Source organism: Coregonus lavaretus (assembly GCF_964263955.1).
Source record: "Coregonus lavaretus genome assembly, chromosome: 4".
Classification (NCBI taxonomy): Eukaryota; Metazoa; Chordata; class Actinopteri; order Salmoniformes; family Salmonidae; genus Coregonus; species Coregonus lavaretus.
The window spans coordinates 7,854,559-7,874,187 of record NC_139991.1 but is presented as its reverse complement, the minus strand read 5'-3'; the positions used below and the strand labels follow the sequence as shown (position 1 = coordinate 7,874,187).

General features: G+C 46.3%; 1 protein-coding gene across 1 annotated transcript in view; it reads left to right on the top strand.

Annotated features, from left to right (window-relative positions):
• The window catches only part of LOC311127339 (transcription factor 12-like), a 94,646-nt gene extending 76,691 nt beyond the window's left edge, over positions 1-17,955 (top strand). Inside the window, exons 13-20 of the mRNA XM_084159167.1 lie at positions 4,956-5,100; positions 8,139-8,215; positions 10,169-10,354; positions 13,715-13,835; positions 13,975-14,140; positions 14,313-14,548; positions 14,666-14,822; positions 14,983-17,955. Coding sequence (XP_084015293.1) covers positions 4,956-5,100; positions 8,139-8,215; positions 10,169-10,354; positions 13,715-13,835; positions 13,975-14,140; positions 14,313-14,548; positions 14,666-14,811 — 1,077 coding nt within the window. The 3' untranslated portion in view covers positions 14,812-14,822; positions 14,983-17,955. The remainder of the gene's footprint in view (positions 1-4,955; positions 5,101-8,138; positions 8,216-10,168; positions 10,355-13,714; positions 13,836-13,974; positions 14,141-14,312; positions 14,549-14,665; positions 14,823-14,982) is intronic.
• The last annotated feature ends 1,674 nt before the right edge of the window (positions 17,956-19,629 follow it).

Here is a 19,629-nt window from a genome sequence, read left to right as displayed (position 1 = left end):
GAAGCGTGATTCATCACTCTAGAGAACGTGTTTCCACTGCTCCAGAGTCCAATGGCGGTGAGCTTTACACCACTCCAGCCGATACTTGGCATTGTGCATGGTGATCTTAGGCTTGTGTGCTGCTGCTCGGCAATGGAAACCCATTTCATGAAGCTCTGAACTCTGTGAAGCATTTATTTGGGCTGCAATTTCTGAGGCTGGTAACTCCAATGAACTTATCCTCTGCAGTAGAGGTAAATCTGGGTCTTCCATTCCTGTGGCGGTCCTCATGAGAGACAGTGTCACGATCGTCCAGAACAGATGAGGACCAAGGCGCAGCGTTGCAGGCAAACATACTCTTTAATTAGAGACACGATCAAAACAACAAACGATACGTGACAGTTCACGGTCTAACATAAACAGACTTGAAACAAGATCCCACAAACACAAATGACAGTTTAAATATGGCTCCCAATCAGAGACAACCAACGACAGCTGACACTCGTTGCCTCTGATTGGGAGCCACTCAGGCCAACATAGAAATACACATACTAGATAAACAAATGAAATGCACACCCTGGCTCAACATACAAGTGTCCCCAGAGCCAGGGCGTGACAGTACCCCCCCCCCTAAAAGCGCGGACTCCGACCGCGCCCACCAAACACCACAGGGGAGGGACCGGGTGGGCACTCCGCTTAGGCGGCGGATCCGGCTCCGGGCCTGATCCCCGCTCCCTCTCCAACCCCCCAAAGTACCCCCGGTCCGGTCTGGCCCCGCCGGCCGGAGCTGGACTGCACACTGGTGGAGCGGATTGCTCTAGCTCCGGCGTGAAGCATCTGACCGGTGCCGGACCAGCCACCGGTGGAACAGGTACGGGCCGTGCCAGACTGACGACGCACACCACTGGCTTGGTGTGGGGAGCAGGAGCGGGCCGCGCCGGGCTGACGAAGCGCACCACTGACTTGGTGCGGGGAGCAGGAACGGGCCGTGCTGGGCTGACGAAGCGCACCACTGACTTGGTGCGGGGAGCAGGAACGGGCCGAGCTGGGCTGACGAAACGCACCACTGACTTGGTGCGGGGAGCAGGAATGGGCCGGACCGGGCTGACGACGCGCACCACTGACTTGGTGCGGGGAGCAGGAACGGGCCGCGCCGGGCTGACGAAACGCACCACTGACTTGGTGCGGGGAGCAGGAGCGGGCCGGACCGGGCTGACGAAGCGCACCACTGACTTGGTGCGGGGAGCAGGAACGGGCCGTGCCGGGCTGACGAAGCGCACCACTGACTTGGTGCGAGTGGCAGGAACAGGCCGGACCGTACTGGGAACACACACCACTGGCCCTACGTGGGGATCAGGAACAGGCCGGACCGGACTGGCAACACACGCCAGTACCTCTCGCCGTGCCTCTACATCCTCCTTCCCCCTGGTGACCAGTGACTCCCGTAACCTGGCGGCCTCCTGCTGCCCCGTCGTCCACGGCGTTAGCCCCCCCCTAAAAAATTTATGGGCTTCACTCCTACCCGTGGCCAAGGCCTCCATCCCTCTTGCCAGACTCGCACTCATCTCCTCCCAAGTCCATCCTCTCTCCTCGTCACGCTGCTTGATCCAGTCGAGGTGGGATCTTCTGTCACGATCGTCCAGAACAGATGAGGACCAAGGCGCAGCGTTGCAGGCAAACATACTCTTTAATTAGAGACACGATCAAAACAACAAACGATACGTGACAGTTCACGGTCTAACATAAACAGACTTGAAACAAGATCCCACAAACACAAATGGGAAACAGACAGTTTAAATATGGCTCCCAATCAGAGACAACCAACGACAGCTGACACTCGTTGCCTCTGATTGGGAGCCACTCAGGCCAACATAGAAATACACATACTAGATAAACAAATGAAATGCACACCCTGGCTCAACATACAAGTGTCCCCAGAGCCAGGGCGTGACAGACAGTTTCATTATAGCGCTTGTTTTTTTGTGACTTTACTTAAAGAAATGTTCAAAGTTTGCTTTGCTTATTTGAGCTGTTCTTGCCGTAATATGGACTTGATCTTTTACCAAATAGGGCTATCTTCTGTATACCCACCCCTACCTTGTCACAACACAACTGATTGGCTGAAACGCATTAACTTTTAACAAGGCACACCTGTTAATTGAAATGCATTCCAGGTGACTGCCTCGTGGGGCTGGTTGGGAGAGTGCCAGGGGTGTGCGGGGCTGTCATCGGGGTAGGGGGTGGCTACTTTGAAGAATCTCAAATATAAAATATATTTTGAGTTGTTTGGCACTTTGTTGGTTGCTGCATGTTTCCATATGTGTTGTGTCGTGGTTTTGATGTATTCACTATTGTTCTACAATGTAGAAAATAGTACAAAATAAACCCTTGAATGAGTTGGTACTGAATGCACCAATTTGTAAGTCGCTCTGGATAAGAGCGTCTGCTAAATGACGTAAATGTAAATGTAATGAAGCTCCCGACGAACAGTTCTTGTGCTGAAGTTGCTTCTAGAGGCAGTTTGGAACTCGGTAGTGAGTGCTGCAACCGACGACAAACAATTTTTACACGCTTCGCGCTTCAGCACTCGGCGGTCCCGTTCTGTGAGCTTGTGTGGCCTACCACTTCTCGGCTGAGCCGTTGTTGCTCCTAGACGTTTCCACTTCACGATAACAGCACTTACAGTTGACTTGGGCAGTTCTAGCAGGGAAGAAATATGACGAACTGACTTGTTGGAAAGGTGGCATCCTATGACTGTGCCACGTTGAAGGTCACTGAGCTGAGCAGACTTTTGTCTATACAGTGTATCTCACCTCCGAGAAATGAAACCCACCGTAGCTTTTATTCCTAGTAAAAAGTGAGAGAAGTAGAATGTGGAAAAGCGTAATGGGTTTACATTTGGGAAGTGCTATGGCTCAGTGGCGCGCACCCGAAAGAGAAAAGTGTGTGTGAGGGGGTATGATAATCACAAATTAAGTATTTTTGTATTCTCAGACTCAATTCTATTAGCATGACAAAGCTGCGGTGAAATGGACACGGTTGGGCTGGGGTGAGACGAGGAGTGGGGAGGCCAGGGGGGGCGATGGGGGTTCCTAACTGCTGTGGCTCAACTCTGCGGGCCGCCCTTTGTGGGCCTTTTGTTCTCCGGCCTTTTAAACGGGCCGTGCTTATTGGCCCCCCGCTGCCCGGGGGAGCGTGACCGATGAGGAGGCGGAGCCTCATTTGTTGTTGGTAAAATGAGTCGTGTTGCAGTTTGAATACAGCAGAAGTAGCCCGGGACCAGAAGAATGGCCCGTTGTATATTGCAGGGTCAGGAGTCACGGCTATAGACGGCCCGCTTTGGAAAGAGAAGAGATATTGGCTAATTCGTTTTGAGTCCCATTGATTTGAGACATACACTTGTGATCACAGTTGATGGTCATTACTTCTCAACAGGATTTAGTGTCTCAGGGTAAAGATACTGAGCAGTGACAAATGCTTTTGACTGAGAAATGTGATTTTAAAGAATAGAGAAGAAGAAGCGTGTATTCTAAGTCCCCACAGGGAAAAACATATATTTTGGTACACAGAGTGACATGCAATAGCCAAACCATTTGGATTTTCAAAAGTTGATTGAAACACAAAAGCTTGGTGATCAAGCTTAAAAGAGAAGATTATTAATAACGGCATTCCATTGTGTTTACTGAAGTTAAACGGTTTCCTGTGAGTAGGATGTGATGTTTACTTGGAGGGAAATCCTTCTGGATCTACTGCCTCTGCTAATTAGTGGGATTCAAACCTCTAATACCCTGATTTACTGGGATACACTTTCCATTATGGCACAAAATATCCTCTTAAAGGGAACAAATCAGGGATGTGTTGTCTGCTTTAATCCATCATTTCTCTAAACAAATGAAATCCCTGTGGAAGTTTTAAAGATGTAATCTGTTTGCTTCGGAATCACATCATCCTCTCTCTCGCTCTCTCTCGCTCTCTCGCTCTCTCTCTCTCGCTCTCTCTCTCGCTCTCTCGCTCTCTCGCTCTCTCTCTCTCTCTCTCTCTCTCTCTCTCTCTCTCTCTCTCTCTCTCTCTCTCTCTCTCTCTCTCTCTCTGTTTTTTATAGTCCATACAAGACACCTCAACTGGTCCGATCTGATTGTTTAGTACTCATCCAGTTTTAGTTGTTCTCTCCCTTCACTGGGGCCCAATTCAGGGCGTGGTCTAGCATGGAGAGGTGCGGTGGTGCAGCTCATTCAGAATAACCCCCACCGCTCCATCACTATTGGGGGATTAATGCTGGCCTTTGTATCTCTCCCTGTCTATGGCCGGGCATTCCCTCTCTCTTGGCCTCCACCCTGGTTTGTACTGGAGTTATATAGCACCATGTTAAAAAGATATTCATGGAATTTAGGGCAGATTTTAGTCCACTTTAGCTTTAAAGGATTTCAACCGCTTTGTTCCTGTTTCCCCACAAAGTAAAGACGTTGACTTTCTCCTCTAATAGTGTATCAGTCATATTACTGTAGATACAGTATCTGTATGATATGATCTATGCTGTGGCTAGTGGGGAGATCTAAATAAAACAACACAAACCAGAGTTGGAGGAGGGCACTAGACTGGACAGAGCCTTCAGGTGTCACAGTGAATATGGTTTACGCTACGTTTATTTGAGCTTTAACTGAAGCCGCTGCTCACTGTTAAAGGCCCATATGTATGCTCTGAACATTTTTATGGGCTCCCCAGTTGTAAAATCCCCAGAATTGATGAGCCAATTTCGGCTGTGCGCAGGCTGAAGGATGGTGACACAGGCTATAAAGAAGTATGGGGAAACGATAGGTTGTGATTTTAAAGAGCTGCATGTTCAGCCTTACTGACAGAACTCTCTCTTTCTCCCTCCCTTTCCCCATTTCTCTCCCTCCTTCTGTCATCCCCCTCACTCTCTTTCCCTCCGTTTCTCTCCATCTTCCCCCCTTTCTATCTCCCCTCTCTCTCCACAGATTTACTCACCTGACCACACCAGCAGTAGTTTTCCATCCAACCCCTCCACCCCTGTAGGATCTCCGTCGCCCCTGACTGGCACAGCAGGTGCTGCTGCCTCAGCAGGTACAGTGGTGACCACCGGCGCCCCCTCTCGAAGGGCAGGTACAACATCAGTCTGCACTCTGATCTACTGCACTATAGAATTATACCAGCCTAAACTAGTCCCAATGCCATGGAGAGGTGGTGGTTATTGCTTCCTCAGAGCATCCGCACTGCTTCCTCCATAAGGCTCTGTCTTAGTACTGTAGGTGAACACTGCAAGTGATGTTTATCTCACGATGGTCTTCCGAGTCTCTATTGTTTTGACGACATTGCTGATGCAGTTTACCCCAGACAGCCCCTAGCTACATAGTGATAAGGAGTCAGCTCTCTTCAGTTGCTGAAAGGGGCCAAGAGACTATCTTAGAGTTTGTCATCCTCTCCTCTCAGTCACTGCATTCATTCTACCAGATAACCAACCGGATAATTCCGATAATGAATTTCCCTAAAACTGGGTCCGTATGTAGCAGAGCAATGTGCAGGGGACATTTAATAGTTGAGAGAGAGAGAGAGAGAGACCAGCGTGTTGTTTTAGTGGGCAGTTGTGCCGTGTGTGGTGATGTAGTGGCGACAGCTGTCCCCACGTATGCCCCCCTCGTCCTCAGCTGTTGCCCTGGTCTGTGGACAGCTGTTCCCCCCATGGACCGACCGGCCTGCAAAAGGCCTCATTTATCTGCCCGAGGAGCGACAGTGACTCAGCTGATGAGGAGGAGTATATCAGCCTCACACAGGGGGATGCCGACCCCTCACCACCCACTTTATACCTCAGCTAGCCAGGCCTCAGGGCAGCATGCCCTACCTGGGAGGACAGAGGAGGTAGAATGTCAACAACCATTTAGATTATATCAGTTAAGTTTCTGTCACCTGGAGATTGAGAACACCAGTTATTTGGGTGTGGATTGTTTTGTTATACAAATAATGAGACAACATGATACCAAGGGCACCAACTTTTGTTACAATGTGAAACAGAGTTTCTCTTTACAATCATAATCCTCAGTGAATCTACAGTTTCTGTTCAATTTACAAATGCAAAACAAATACTCCACATCCATGACCTTTCCATGTGAGAAAACATCTGCCTTTGTCCAAAACCCTTCCCAAAAGTCATAACCTATCCATTTCTAAATCTGTTGCCATTAGTTTAATAGAACGCCTCCATAAAAACTAAAGTTAATGTAGCTTGAAAGGGCAACTGGGATGATTGAAAATGTATTTCTTCATTAGCATAGTTGTTTCATGTTTTGCGATCTAATATCAATGTATGTGTTTGAAGTTTGTTAATTAGAATAAGGGGCTATACTTAGAGGTCAGTTGGGGCATGATTTGGCATGATGTTCAGATTAACCACAAATTGCTCCATCTGTTCATTAGAATTTGCTAGTTTCATAACCCAACCAGGCAGGAACAGATATACACCCTGGTGCTGCTCAACTCAACTCTGGCTGGTGTGTTCAATTAGCCCTCTCCTCCTCCTCCTCTCCTCCACGTGGGGACCAGAGGCCCAGGGAGGCTTAGTTATGAGTACTTCCTGTTTGGTTTGTGCCAGGGAAACGCTGAGGCTGAGCAGAGAGGCTCCCTCATTTCCTGTTCCAAAGTTACTTTTAATAGCCTCTTAATTAAAGCCTGGCTTTTCCAGGACCTTTGTGTGGAGAGACTTTCTCTCAGAAGAGGACTAATGCTTAGTTTACACTGCTGACGATGAATCAATGGAAAATCCTAAACAGTTCCCCCAGGTCAAGTGGAGATGTAATCCTAGTGTTTGTCAGAAACAAACTAACGTTAGCTAGCTATCTCCCGGTTCCCAATCTTTCTCTCTCAAATACTGAAATACCATTTTAGAGGAGAACAGGAAGAAAATGGGTCCTGCTGTTTGTTTTGACAAACAATGTATCCATCTGTAGAGTATGCTACAGTACGTGGGCTGTGTGTTGGCCTCCTGCCACAGTAATGGAGACCAGACGGTATAGTGAGGGCCCATAGCTGGAGCTGGCTCACTGACACAGCCCAGTATAAATAACCTGGGAGGTTTCCTCATTGTCACAATCGATTAAGGAGACTTGAACTGTTTTCATGTGCACACCACAGGCTTGGTGTAGTGCATTACCTCCTGGTGCACTGTTGTTTGTTAGTTGGAATATTTAATACAAAATTGGCTAAGATAAAGAGACAAAGATTATTTATTTTTTTGCATCGGATACCTCAATTTGATTAGCAGATTATTTTAGTTTCACACTAATTAAATTGAGTTGATTTGTTTTATATGTGCTATTGCACATTTAATGTACTGATTATAATCATTCCCACACATTGTGATCCCCTCTGCTTTATGTAAAATTCAAATGTGCTCTAGAGATCACCCAGTCTGGGATAGAATGGAATTCCTTAGTTAGATGTTTCCACCATTTGTTTGGTCTCTTGGTTGTCTCTAGAATCTCAGAATGGAAAGTTAATTCAGGTCAAGTCTCTGAGTCTCTCTTGGCCTGCGTATTTTGGCAAGCCACGGAGCTGTTGGACTGTTACACTATACCTCAGCTTGGCATGTGATTGGTCAGAGGATATTTGTGTTGTGACCCCTGGAAACTTGTCAGCCAATCACATTGGGCTTAGATCAGCGGACGAGAGGAGCACCCACGAGTGCAGCCTTGCTAGAGCCTTCTGGAACTTTCTGGCTCATTGGAGGGAGTAAGGGACTCCTATTGTCGTGGAAGAATCACTCTGTCAGTGTCAGGGGAAGACAGCCTCTGTCCCAGCCAGGCCTCTTATCACTGTTCACATTGCTCTCTGGGCTATTAGCTCATTAATGAGCGGATGTAGACCATGTCCCAGTGTGCTGGTGTATGTTGGGGCCGTCCACCCACGGCCTTGGCTCATGTTGCAGGATGCAGCCCAGTCACCAGGAAATGATGCAGCTGAACCCCAATGATGAAAATACCTCTCACAGCATAACAACAACAGACCAGACAGGATGTGGATGTACTGTGTGTCAGTCAGCCCCTGTAGAGTGTAGCAGGATGCAGGTCTCTTATCATCAGCCATGTTGTGATGTCTGAATCAGCCATGTCAGGTGGATAACTGTGGTTCTCCCTCTCTGTCTCTCTCAGGTACCAACCAATGGTCTCGTGGTGCAGCCGGACAGACCCCCTCCTCCCCCAACTATGAGAACTCCCTGCACTCACTGGTAAGTCTCCCTGCCTCCCCTCTCTTCCCTTCCCCCACACCCTGAGCACTTTTTAATGGACACGCACACAGTAGATGTGTTCGCTCGCGGAGGGCAGGGGTAGCATTACATGAAGATTCTTGGCTGACAAATGTCGGAGGGGGAGTGGGGGGGTGGGAGTGCTGAACAATACCCGTCCCTTGGGGCGTGTCTCCTGCCATCTGTCCCCTACTTCGTGGGCCAGGGTGGGGTTGGGGGGAAGGTGGGGTGTGGGATGTGGGGGGCTGGAGTTATGGGGGCTGGGGAGCCTGGCAGCTGTTGCGTTGACTGAACCACCACTGCTCCAGGATTCCTGCGCTAGCTGCCTGTCTGCATGCGGACCAGAAACATGGCTTGGGATCACTTTTCACCCCACACACACGCATTCACACCATCGGCTGTGGGGATAAATATTTACCCACTATATTTGTATGCCACCTACAATGGGATTTTTGTGAAGCGACCAAACCGATGAATGTGTGGGAGGGATGGGACCTCACGGTGGGAGGAGAGGGCGAGGGGTCAGAGTCATTATCTAAACAGGACCACCGTTTTGATGCTGCCTGACACAGTGATTAGTTACCATATATCTGTCTCTGTCTGACTGTTCTTTCTCTGTCCTTCTATCTCAGTCTACACTATCTCTGACGTTTCCACTAATGTTTATTTGTGCTCACATGCTTTCCTGTTCTATCTGATTTTGGCAGAAAACTCGAGTCCATCAGCAGCTTCATGAGCATCTCCAGGATGCCATGTCATTCTTAAAGGATGTATGCGAGGTACTCCTGCCCTTTAGATGGAGACTTTACCCATCATTGTTTGACACCTTTTCACATCCTTAGTTCTTTTTCTTGGCCTCCGTTCCGTTCCATTTAATTGGAATTTCAAATGTTTTGTTTCTGTGCTTTTTATTGTTGTTTATTATTTATATTTTGACATTTCAGCTTGCTACAGTAATCAGCTTAGGAGCATAAGACGCTTTAATGCCAAATTAATAGTCATGGTACTCCAAATGAGTGGTGTGCCAGCCCGTTTATCAGTTTCTATAGATACAAACGAGGATGCTTGTCTGTTATGAACACAAGCATCCCTTGTGCCCCTCCTCAGGTTGAAATCTTCATCTGTTTTTGATTGTCTTTCTTTTATGCTTTTGGTATCCCTGTGGTGTTTTTTCACCCCAAGTCACGCCATACAATCACAATGTCCTCCATTTTTTGGTCCTAATGTGCTTATATTAAGCTGCTCTGTCCTTCTCTCTGCTCTTCTTCCCACCCCTCTCCCCTCCCTTCTCCCTCTTCTTCCCACCCCTCTCCCCTCCCTTCTCCCTCTTCTTCCCTCCCCTCTCCCCTCCCTTCTCCCTCTTCTTCCCTCCCCTCTCCCCTCCCTTCTCCCTCTTCTTCCCACCCCTCTCCCCTCCCTTCTCCCTCTTCTTCCCTCCCCTCTCCCCTCCCTTCTCCCTCTTCTTCCCACCCCTCTCCCCTCCCTTCTCCCTCTTCTTCCCACCCCTCTCCCCTCCCTTCTCCCTCTTCTTCCCACCCCTCTCCCCTCCCTTCTCCCTCTTCTTCCCACCCCTCTCCCCTCCCTTCTCCCTCTTCCCACCCCTCTCCCCTCCCTTCTCCCTCTTCTTCCCACCCCTCTCCCCTCCCTTCTCCCTCTTCTTCCCACCCCTCTCCCCTCCCTTCTCCCTCTTCTTCCCACCCCTCTCCCCTCCCTTCTCCCTCTTCTTCCCACCCCTCTCCCCTCCCTTCTCCCTCTTCTTCCCTCCCCTCTCCCCTCCCTTCTCCCTCTTCCCACCCCTCTCCCCTCCCTTCACCCTCTTCTTCCCACCCCTCTCCCCTCCCTTCTCCCTCTTCTTCCCACCCCTCTCCCCTCCCTTCTCCCTCTTCTTCCCACCCCTCTCCCCTCCCTTCTCCTCTTCTCTCATGGTCCTCCCAGTCTCGGATGGAGGATCGCCTGGACAGACTGGATGATGCCATCCTCGTCCTGCGGAACCATGCCGTGGGCTCCACCACCAGTCTGCCCAGCGACATACACAGCCTGCTGGGACAGAATGGGCCAATAGCAGCCCTCGGAGCAAACTTCCCTGCCGCCGGATTGGTTGCTAGTCGGACAGCAGCAATGGTATGAGTTAACTTTGCAGAAAAAAAAGATATTGATTGTTTTAGATGTTAATGAGATTATGTTTCATGTGTTTTGCAACTTAAGAATTGAGTTTGAATACTTAAAAGAAAGTCATTTTTTTGAACTGAGGGGAGGCATATGTGCTTTTGCGTTTCTCCAAATAGGCTAATAAACAAGCCTCGGCCACCTGTTCAGAATGAGTCCACAGCCATGTGCAAAAACTCTGCCTTTTTCCACAGAGAGCAGTTTAATTTAAACTCACATACTTTCCATATGTGTAATGGTTGGCCGAAGGCTTACTCTCCTTAAGAAAGACCTCATATACAGGGTTGAATGAGAAAACCAGGCAAAACTGCTTTGGTCTGGAAAGTGTTTGTCTGTTGCACTCCTATGAGGCGGCTCCTGGGGAACGGGGGGATGCAGGTCTCGGTGCAGAGCATTATATGTTTGCCCATCCTCCATCTGAACTATTTCATATCGGAGAGGAGAGCACATCTGTAGTGGAAGTTTCAACAGAGGGAGACAGTTCTACACTAATCCCTAGGTGATGGGAAATAATTTAGGCCGTATTTTTCCTGAATTTTCTGAATCAGTTCTGGCGTACGTGGGTGGATGGTTGGATTAAGATCCTCTTGGATTAAACTCCCTTTTTGAAGAAAATGGATGGAGGCACTCAGGGGATGTGATGGAGGAGGAGAGGGGAGGATGCCGAGGACTGAAACATGCTTAGCATTTCCTTACCTCATCATTTACTGTCCAGATCTCAGACTCAGTCCCAGCTCTTCACAGGAACCTGTCTCCCTTCCACTCGCTGATTAGTAAACATTCTTGCTGAGGAGTAGCATCTGTGAGACTAGTCCTTGCATTACTCACATGGTAATCGGGCCAACAAACCCACAAGAAAATTGGGAGGCATTTGATCCCTGCCCTATGGTAACAAACATATCATATGTGGTCCTCTGTAGCTCAGCTGGTAGAGCACGGCGCTTGTAACGCCAAGGTAGTGGGTTCGATCCCCGGGACCACCCATACACAAAAAAAATAATAATGTATGCACGCATGACTGTAAGTCGCTTTGGATAAAAGCGTCTGCTAAATGGCATATTATTATTATTATTATATCCAATTTTCAACACTTTTGATTATTATTGGAAGTGGACAAGGTTTGGATGTGTTCTGTATTTCTGCCGTACTACTTCTCCCCTTACTGTTCATTTATTGGAGTTGGTGCTCCTGTATCTGTACTGCCAAACCTGAAACCAGTGCCATTTTACAGACAAGTTTACAGCCTTTCGCAGCCTTCGCAGCATGCAAGCTTGGAGCCTGTGTCCCTCTTGCCCAGAATCATTAAAATACAGGGACTAGTATTTCTGGTTTGTTACTCAGGAAGAAAATGTCCCAGCGCACCATGTGTTTTCAGTCATGGCCATTTTGATATTGGTGTTGTGGTCCTTGGAACTCTCAGGATAGTATTTCCTGCTCTGTGACTGAAAGTGCTTTTTAGTTGTTCTCCCATGGTGCAGTTCAGTTTGGTGTGCTGGTTATAGAGTGTAGAGGGACAATGGTGATGGTGGGCTGTGACACTAGAAGAGAACTGGCTGTGTCTGAATGAGCACAGAGCTTCCTCTGTGGTAGAGAGAGAGAGGGTCCCCTCAGACTGCTGCTCAGACAGAGCTCAGCCGCCTCAGCACGGCACAGCCACAGCCTTTTACTCAGGACAGACCTTTTCTCTCTTTCACCGCCTCTCTTTAACCAACTCAACAAATCTGAATGGTTGGAAGCGCGCGTCTGAGACCACAGTCTCCACCCAAATAGAGGTCCTCAGCTGTATGGTAATCAGGCCCAGCCAGGAAAATGGCAGCGTTCTTCCCTCGCCAGAACCCCCGCGCCCCTCCTCCTCCTCCAGACAAAGAGTTGTTTGGACACCTGTTGAGAGCGCTGCAGAGATTAGCGTAGTGAGGAGGAGGGGAGGGTTTGGGGGCAGCGGGGTTAACAGAGGCCAACAGTGACTTGGGATCACATTCCATAAGAAAAGGGGAAGATACCCCCCCCCCCCCCCCCCGTACTGCTTTCCTCTCCTCCTCCTCCCCTAGTTCCCAGAAGAGAACCGGATAGCTGAGTGGGGAACATGTGGTAAACCCCAGCGAGCTCAGCGATGGTGGTGCAGCATGGTGGGAGGACCCTGTTTCACAACCAATATGGAGGGAAAAATAGGGAAATGGTCTGTCTTTGGAGTGGGTTTTGCCTTATATTGCTTCCAAATAGATCAGAGGCAGATACATCTAGAAGAAGAAGAAGAACCCTCAGAACATAATGACCGTGGCTAACCCAACAGAGAAAAGCAATAGAAATGTAAACAGAAAGAAACAGGGATAGGTTTACCATCACATACTGCACTGATTCTTATAAAAATATTATACAGCCGAACAAATGTGTGTTTGTGTTTCCCTTATCCTGAATATGAATTATGCATTTTGTTATGGTGAAGTACAGCACCAAAGCACCCCCCGGTGTCAGAACTGAGGGACTTGACAACCATCATTAGTTCTCGGAAACTGACTCCTGTACTGCAGCTCCACCTGTAGATCCTGCTTTTAATATGAGGAAATATGATTGTTTAGCTCACCAAAAAGGTCAGGCATTGTGTTCAATTTGTCATGACAAGTGTTTAGAAAAACCTGTTTTGAAATCCAAGCCAAAAATGCTTTTTTGCAAGCGTTTTCAATGGACAGCTCTGGAAGGCTGTTCTTTCTTTTTTGAACAGACAGCCTTCAGCATTCCATTTGTTTGAGTGAAGGTCAGTCTAAAGTGAAGTTGAACAGCAAAGTTCTCGTTCTATCTCTCTCTGCTTTTCAAGTCTGAGATATCTGAGTCATAAAAGCATTCTCTCTGGTTGATTAGAAATTGTTCCTTTCCTGAGTGTACCAGACTCACTCAGACCAGAACCCTTCCCTATAGCTGAACTTGTACTGTTTCCCACTGACTCTCTCTCTCTCTCTCTCTCTCTCTCTCTCTCTCTCTCTCTCTCTCTCTCTCTCTCTCTCTCTCTCTCTCTCTCTCTCTCTCTCTCTCTCTCTCTCTCTCCTCTCTCTCTCTCTCTCTCTCTCTCTCTCTCTCTCTCTCTCTCTCTCTCTCCTCTCTCTCCCTCTCTCTCTCTCTCTCTCTCTCTCTCTCTCTCTCTCTCTCTCTCTCTCTCTCTCTCTCTCTCTCTCTCTCTCTCTCTCTCTCTCCTCTCTCTCTCTCTCTCTCTCTCTCTCTCTCTCTCTCTCTCTCTCTCTCTCTCTCTCTCTCTCTCCTCTCTCTCTCTCTCTCTCTCTCTTCTCTCTCTCTCTCTCTCTCTCTCTCTCTGTGTTCTGACAGGGTGGTTCTCACCGTGATGAGGCTGGCAGTTTGATCAACAGTCACGGAGGGCCGCCCAGCATGGGCTCCATGTCCAGCATGTCCACCGCTGAACTCAACCACCAAGTGGAAACCTTCAGAGGTATGACATGACACACTCCCAACTTCACCCATGACCATCTCATCCTCTGCGCTAAAATAACTACATGTGAAATGTTGGCTGTAAATGATAGGAGATTCCATTTGAACTGACTCTCTACCTTTGTGTCTGTGTGTTACAGGTCTGGCTGCAGGTCTGGCTGGTCAGGTGGCTGCAGCCCTGGAGCTGAAGGTAGAGAACCAGGACAGAGACGACATGCATGATGGCCACTCCTCCGACGACCTCGGCTCCGGAGACGAAAGCGACAAGAGAGACATCAAGACTCCCAGAGGAGGCACTCGGACAAGGTAAATAAACCTGACAACCACAAACATGAATCTTTATGACCTTCTGTCTAAAACATTCAGTGCCCTTAGAAGGTCCCTAAACCTCTCTGGAGTCCGATCTCCACATGTGAATAGCCAAAAACAATCAGCCTCAGTCTTACTGTTGCGCCTCTGGGCCTCTCCCCCTCTGCAGCAGCATCAATGAGGATGATGACAACCTGAACCCGGAGCAGAAGGCTGAGCGGGAGCGTGAGAGGAGGATGGCCAACAACGCCCGCGAACGCCTGAGGGTGCGAGACATCAACGAGGCTTTCAAGGAGCTGGGCCGCATGGTTCAGCTGCACCTGAAGAGCGAGAAGCCCCAGACCAAGCTGCTCATCCTGCACCAGGCCGTGGCAGTCATACTGAGCCTGGAGCAACAAGTCAGAGGTCAGCATTCCTACACTCTCACATATAACACACAAGAGTTATAACACCTCTTATGAAGAGTAATACCACCTCTTATGAAGAGTTATAACATAAGTGAATCTGTTTCTATACACGCAGAGCGGAATCTGAACCCCAAAGCAGCCTGCCTTAAGAGGAGGGAAGAGGAGAAGGTGTCTGGCCATGGGGTCTCTGGGGACCAGCAGGCCCACCATGGGGTCCACCTCGGCCTCACCGAGACATCCAACCCCATGGGCCGACTCTGAGGAGCACACAGGTACAGTACGGTGGTCCATCTCCATGGAGCACCATCCACACACTCTCACTCTGTCAGTAATAGCTGTGATGAGATACCATATTACTGACTTTGTGAAACATCATATTTTCTTTGCTGTTCGACATCTGTGACTGAGTTATTCCTGTTTTTGCCCCTTCAGATCAAAATGATCCAGATCAATTCTGTAAGATAGAGATGGTGCCCTTGCTTCCCAATGGCAGACAGGACTCACAGTGTGTGACACAAATTGGAGGCGACAGACCACTTGAAGCTAAACCCCAGACTAACACAATCCTAAGATTGAAGAAAAGCCCAGTGTCCAGGTCCCTGTGATGACATCCAACTAATTTCTGCCCACGAGAAAACTTCAGCACATATCACTGTCTGCAAGCAGCGTGTCGCATCTGAACAATCAGAGACTGTCGCGATCTCCTCCACCCTCCCATGTGGAAGTTTGCCTTGTGCCTAAACTGAATTGACGAATGCATTGTAACAGCAATTATGTTTTTTTGTATAATTTTTTCTATTTATTATGTTACTGAGCTGTAAAGTCTATGTCTAAAGGGAAAGTTATTCATATGCTTTAAGAAGCCTGTGTCTTTTCAGTTGATCTACAGTTTGCCAGTGTCACTAGTATGGCCCAGCCCTCCTCCCTAGCCAGTCTCGGGCTAGCCTGAGCTAAGATTAAGATACTCAGGCTCCTGAGAAAGACACAAATGTATATATTCGGCAATTTAAAGTCTTTAGGGCCCAACTAAAAATCAATTGGCGGTATTGAGTGCTAAAAGACTTAAGCATCCCATAAAAAAAAAGAACATATATTATTTATATTTATGTTTTATTCATGCCGCAATGAACAGCATGTTTAAACCAAAACGACCTACTCATGTGTCCGTTTGGTATAGCACAGTCTTCATGTTACTGACATAATTAGAGGAAGAGGACTAAACGTGAGTGGTGTGTATGAGCCCAGCTAAATAGTGTTCCATACATACACTAGCCTGAACACTATCAACTCTGTGTCACAGGTGACAGAAAAATGGCAAACTCTAGTTTTCCAGAAAGGTCAACTACAGACTTATAAGGAGTTTATTCTCAGTAGTGAGCAGTTCAAATACAGAGAGCAAACCATTTACAAACCTTAGCATTCCCTGCATATTTCTTAGTGTCTTAACTAAAGGAAAAGGGACTTCACTGCCTTTTCATTCCTTTGCCATATAGTGTTAAATGTAAACAATGAGATATTTCTGATATTGCAGTTTGTTTTCTATATTACAGTATGGTCTGTGGTTAGTTGAACAGCCGTGGTCATGCTCTTTGTAATTACCTAGCGCTGTCTTATCAGAGATTGCTTAGTGAAGAAGTAGAATCAAAAACGACGACCACAATATCACCTGGCCTGAATGAACTTTCCACATCATTTTTTTTCTGTTAAAAATAACTTTAGAAAAAAAGTTACAAAAACCATTATTCAAAGTAATCAAAAGTTATATGTTGATTTGTAATTGTATACAAATCATTTCTCTAGGCTTCATAGTAAAGCATATGATGTCAAGCGTGAATTAGCAGAGAGGAGTTCTAAGTTATTTAGAATGTCTTTGTCTTGATCCGAGCAGTGAAGCTACTGGTTACAGTAAGCTCTAGGGAAGGGAAGGGGGAGCTTTAAGAGTTCACATGCTGTTAAACATCAGAAACAGTTGGTCCTTCAGACAGGTATAGTACAATGATGAACAAATGCAGTTTTGAGCTGAATTTGTATTTTATTTTTCAGGATGAAGAACAATGGTCACCACTTTTTTTATCTGTGTGCATGCTTTACTTTCTTTAAAAAAAAAAAAGTATTTTGGTCTTAACTCCTGGTTTTGATTCCATTTGTTTCCTTGTATACTGTCTTCCATTATTATCCACCTTTAAAACAAGGCTGCCACATCCAGAGACGAGTAGCCTATTCTGTGAAAATTAAGTAATAGAATGAAGGATGCCATTGAAAACCACCCCAAGGAGTTTATAAAAATATATTTTTGGTTTTACAATCATTTTCTTTTTGTGATAAACTTGGAAACGTATTGTCGTGTTTTCTCTGACTGTATGTGGCCTTGTTCATCATTTCAGTATTCATGAGCTTGTATTGATGTTGCTGGCAGACTCTGATTGAGGTTATAATGTATGTCACTGCCTGCTCTCTCATTTCCCCCGTCATTTTCAAATGTTCTGCTGTCTGTCTCTTTGCTCCTATGTTAGACTTTGCTGTATTCCCAGATGCTTTTCCTCGTATAATATATGAAAAAAGAACAAAAATAAGATAAAAAAACATTTGGCTTATTTTTCACTGTAGTTATTAGTCTTTTATACAATAATATTGTAAGAAAATTTATTGAATTCTAAATATTACTCTTTCTAGATTTTTTAAATCGAAAGTTTTGAGTAAAAAGTTTCTTACTTTATTTTACTATATTAGATAGTAAAATGTACGGTTATTTACCATAACCTGTTCATTATTATCAGAATCGTACAAATAGCATCCCAAAAACATAATAGGATTGTAGCTTGCAGTCTAGTACATTGAGGTATTGTACATGCTCAAATTTCCTGAAGGTGTGCTCTCCACCTTGATCTTCAGTCTCCATTGTTGGTGGATAAAAGATTTGTACTTGTGTCCAAAAATTCAAGGTATTGTTGATGCACATCAAAAACCAGCAGCAAGAAATTTAACTATCTGTCTCTGTAAAAGAAAACACAACATGTATATAACATTTATGTAGCAATAAATGTGCCATCTTTTTTAACATAATTGTATGTGGATTTATTTCCTTCTTTGGATGTCATCTTTCTTTCTGTTTCTCCATCTTTAATTTTTCTGTTATTTCCATGCAATTTTGTGATGGTTTTATGAAAGGACGCGCTGGTGGTGCATTTGGTTGAGCTCAATACAAGGACAGTACCATGATGCAACAACCCTTCCCAGGTTTTCCCCATCAGAAGACTTTTCTACAGTGGATCTAGGCCAAATGAGGAACTCTGTGCAAGAGTGTGTTTTATAGTATGTTACTCATTTTTAAAACAATATCAGTGGACCATTGTAGTCTGTATTGAATATATGTTTCTATTTTTAATAAAGTGTGATAGCAGCATACATTTAGTCTCATTTTCTAAAGGCTGTTTTCTTTTTTAATTTCATTTTATGCTCACTTACAGAATAACTTTGAGAGGGTATTACTTTTGGATGAAGTATTACGGCATCACAAATGAATAGACAACTCATTTTGTCAAATTCAGCTGCTGTGTGTGTTGTTTACAATTATGAAAGAAAAAAAATGCCACACTTGTCATTCACAAATAAGAACTTAAAAGGTGCCCGTTGCATTCAAACTAAATGTCAACAGGCATGCAGGTCAGGGGTAGACATGCAAACATGAGGATATTTGCATGGACATTTGCAGAAGCATAGCTGTCCATTCCTAACTAGGAAGTTATCTGCACATATTTGTGCTGTGACATCAGTCAGCCCTCCTTGTCCAATTATAAGATAGATTTAAATCCCAGAAGTTGTCTCAGTGACCCACCACAGCTGCAGAGCATTATCCTTTTGTACGTGAGCGTGTGAGACAATTCCTCATGGTATCCTGACAGGTCATATCCAAGTTCAGAGCACTGACAGAGGTGACAGACAAGAGAAGATGCTGACTGCTGTAAAGTCTGTGGCTAGCTTAAGTTATGCACTGTAAATTATGACTGTCATCTTTTAAAACACAGCATTTCATCTGGAATCAAAAGTTACATATTGGGGCTCTATATCCCCACTTCCCCTGTGGTGTGTGTGTGTGTGTGTGCGCGTGATTGTGTGTGTCTGCCTGTGTGTGTGTGTGTGTGTGTGTGTGTGTATTTATTCCTTCCTGCTTTTATCATGCCCGGGAGTGTTTATTTGCGGTCACCTAGAGTCATGGGCATGTTTTATATAAGAGTGGGACCACCATGTTTGAAGGCTGACTTCCTGTGGGTCTGGCTGCCTGTGAGTGAGCCATGGTGGGCCTGCTGACAGATGAGTCTTGGCTCATGTCTCTGGAGCCAAACCAAAGGGCCTACTGCCACACAGTGGATCCCAAGCCTATCTCTGTCTGTAGGTCTGTCTTTCTGTCGGTCTGTCTGTTTGTTTATTGTTCCTTCCCACAGAATGATCTGTCTCCACTCCTTTTTTATTATTAAGCATCTGTTCCTTGGTACATTTTCTTTTCTAAACCCAGATTGCTTTCGCAATAGACAATTTCCCCTCTTACGGATACATTCCTGTTATCTTTGTGCATGTCCCAAATACGTTTTCTCTATCACTGATAAAACATAACCCATCCACCCAGAACAACAGTGATTAACATTAATCTCAAAATGGGACAAACATGTTACATAAAAACATCAGCCACACCATCACAAGAGTAAATCTTGATTTTGACCTGACTGTATAGCCATAGTGTTCCATTGCCATTCTAGAACGCCTGCAGTTTCTCTCAGCCGGGGTCAGACAGCGCACTCTACTGAGCATGCTTGGAGGTCCCAGCTGCAGCACCTCGGAGGAGAACAGAGCCCTATTGTGCAGCACTGTAACACGACATAGCGCCAGAGAGTTGAGATTAAAGACACATTTACAGTCCACCCACTCTCAGTCCTCTCACAGACACAGAAATGAAAACATAGTGGGCCACAACAAAGGGATGGGGCAGCTGAGGCCCCAAATAAAATGTGGCTGATGCCCTTCGCTGTCCTCTAAACGAAGTAACTGTGATTTTAACGTTTATTAAAGTCCTTGGGTGAGCCA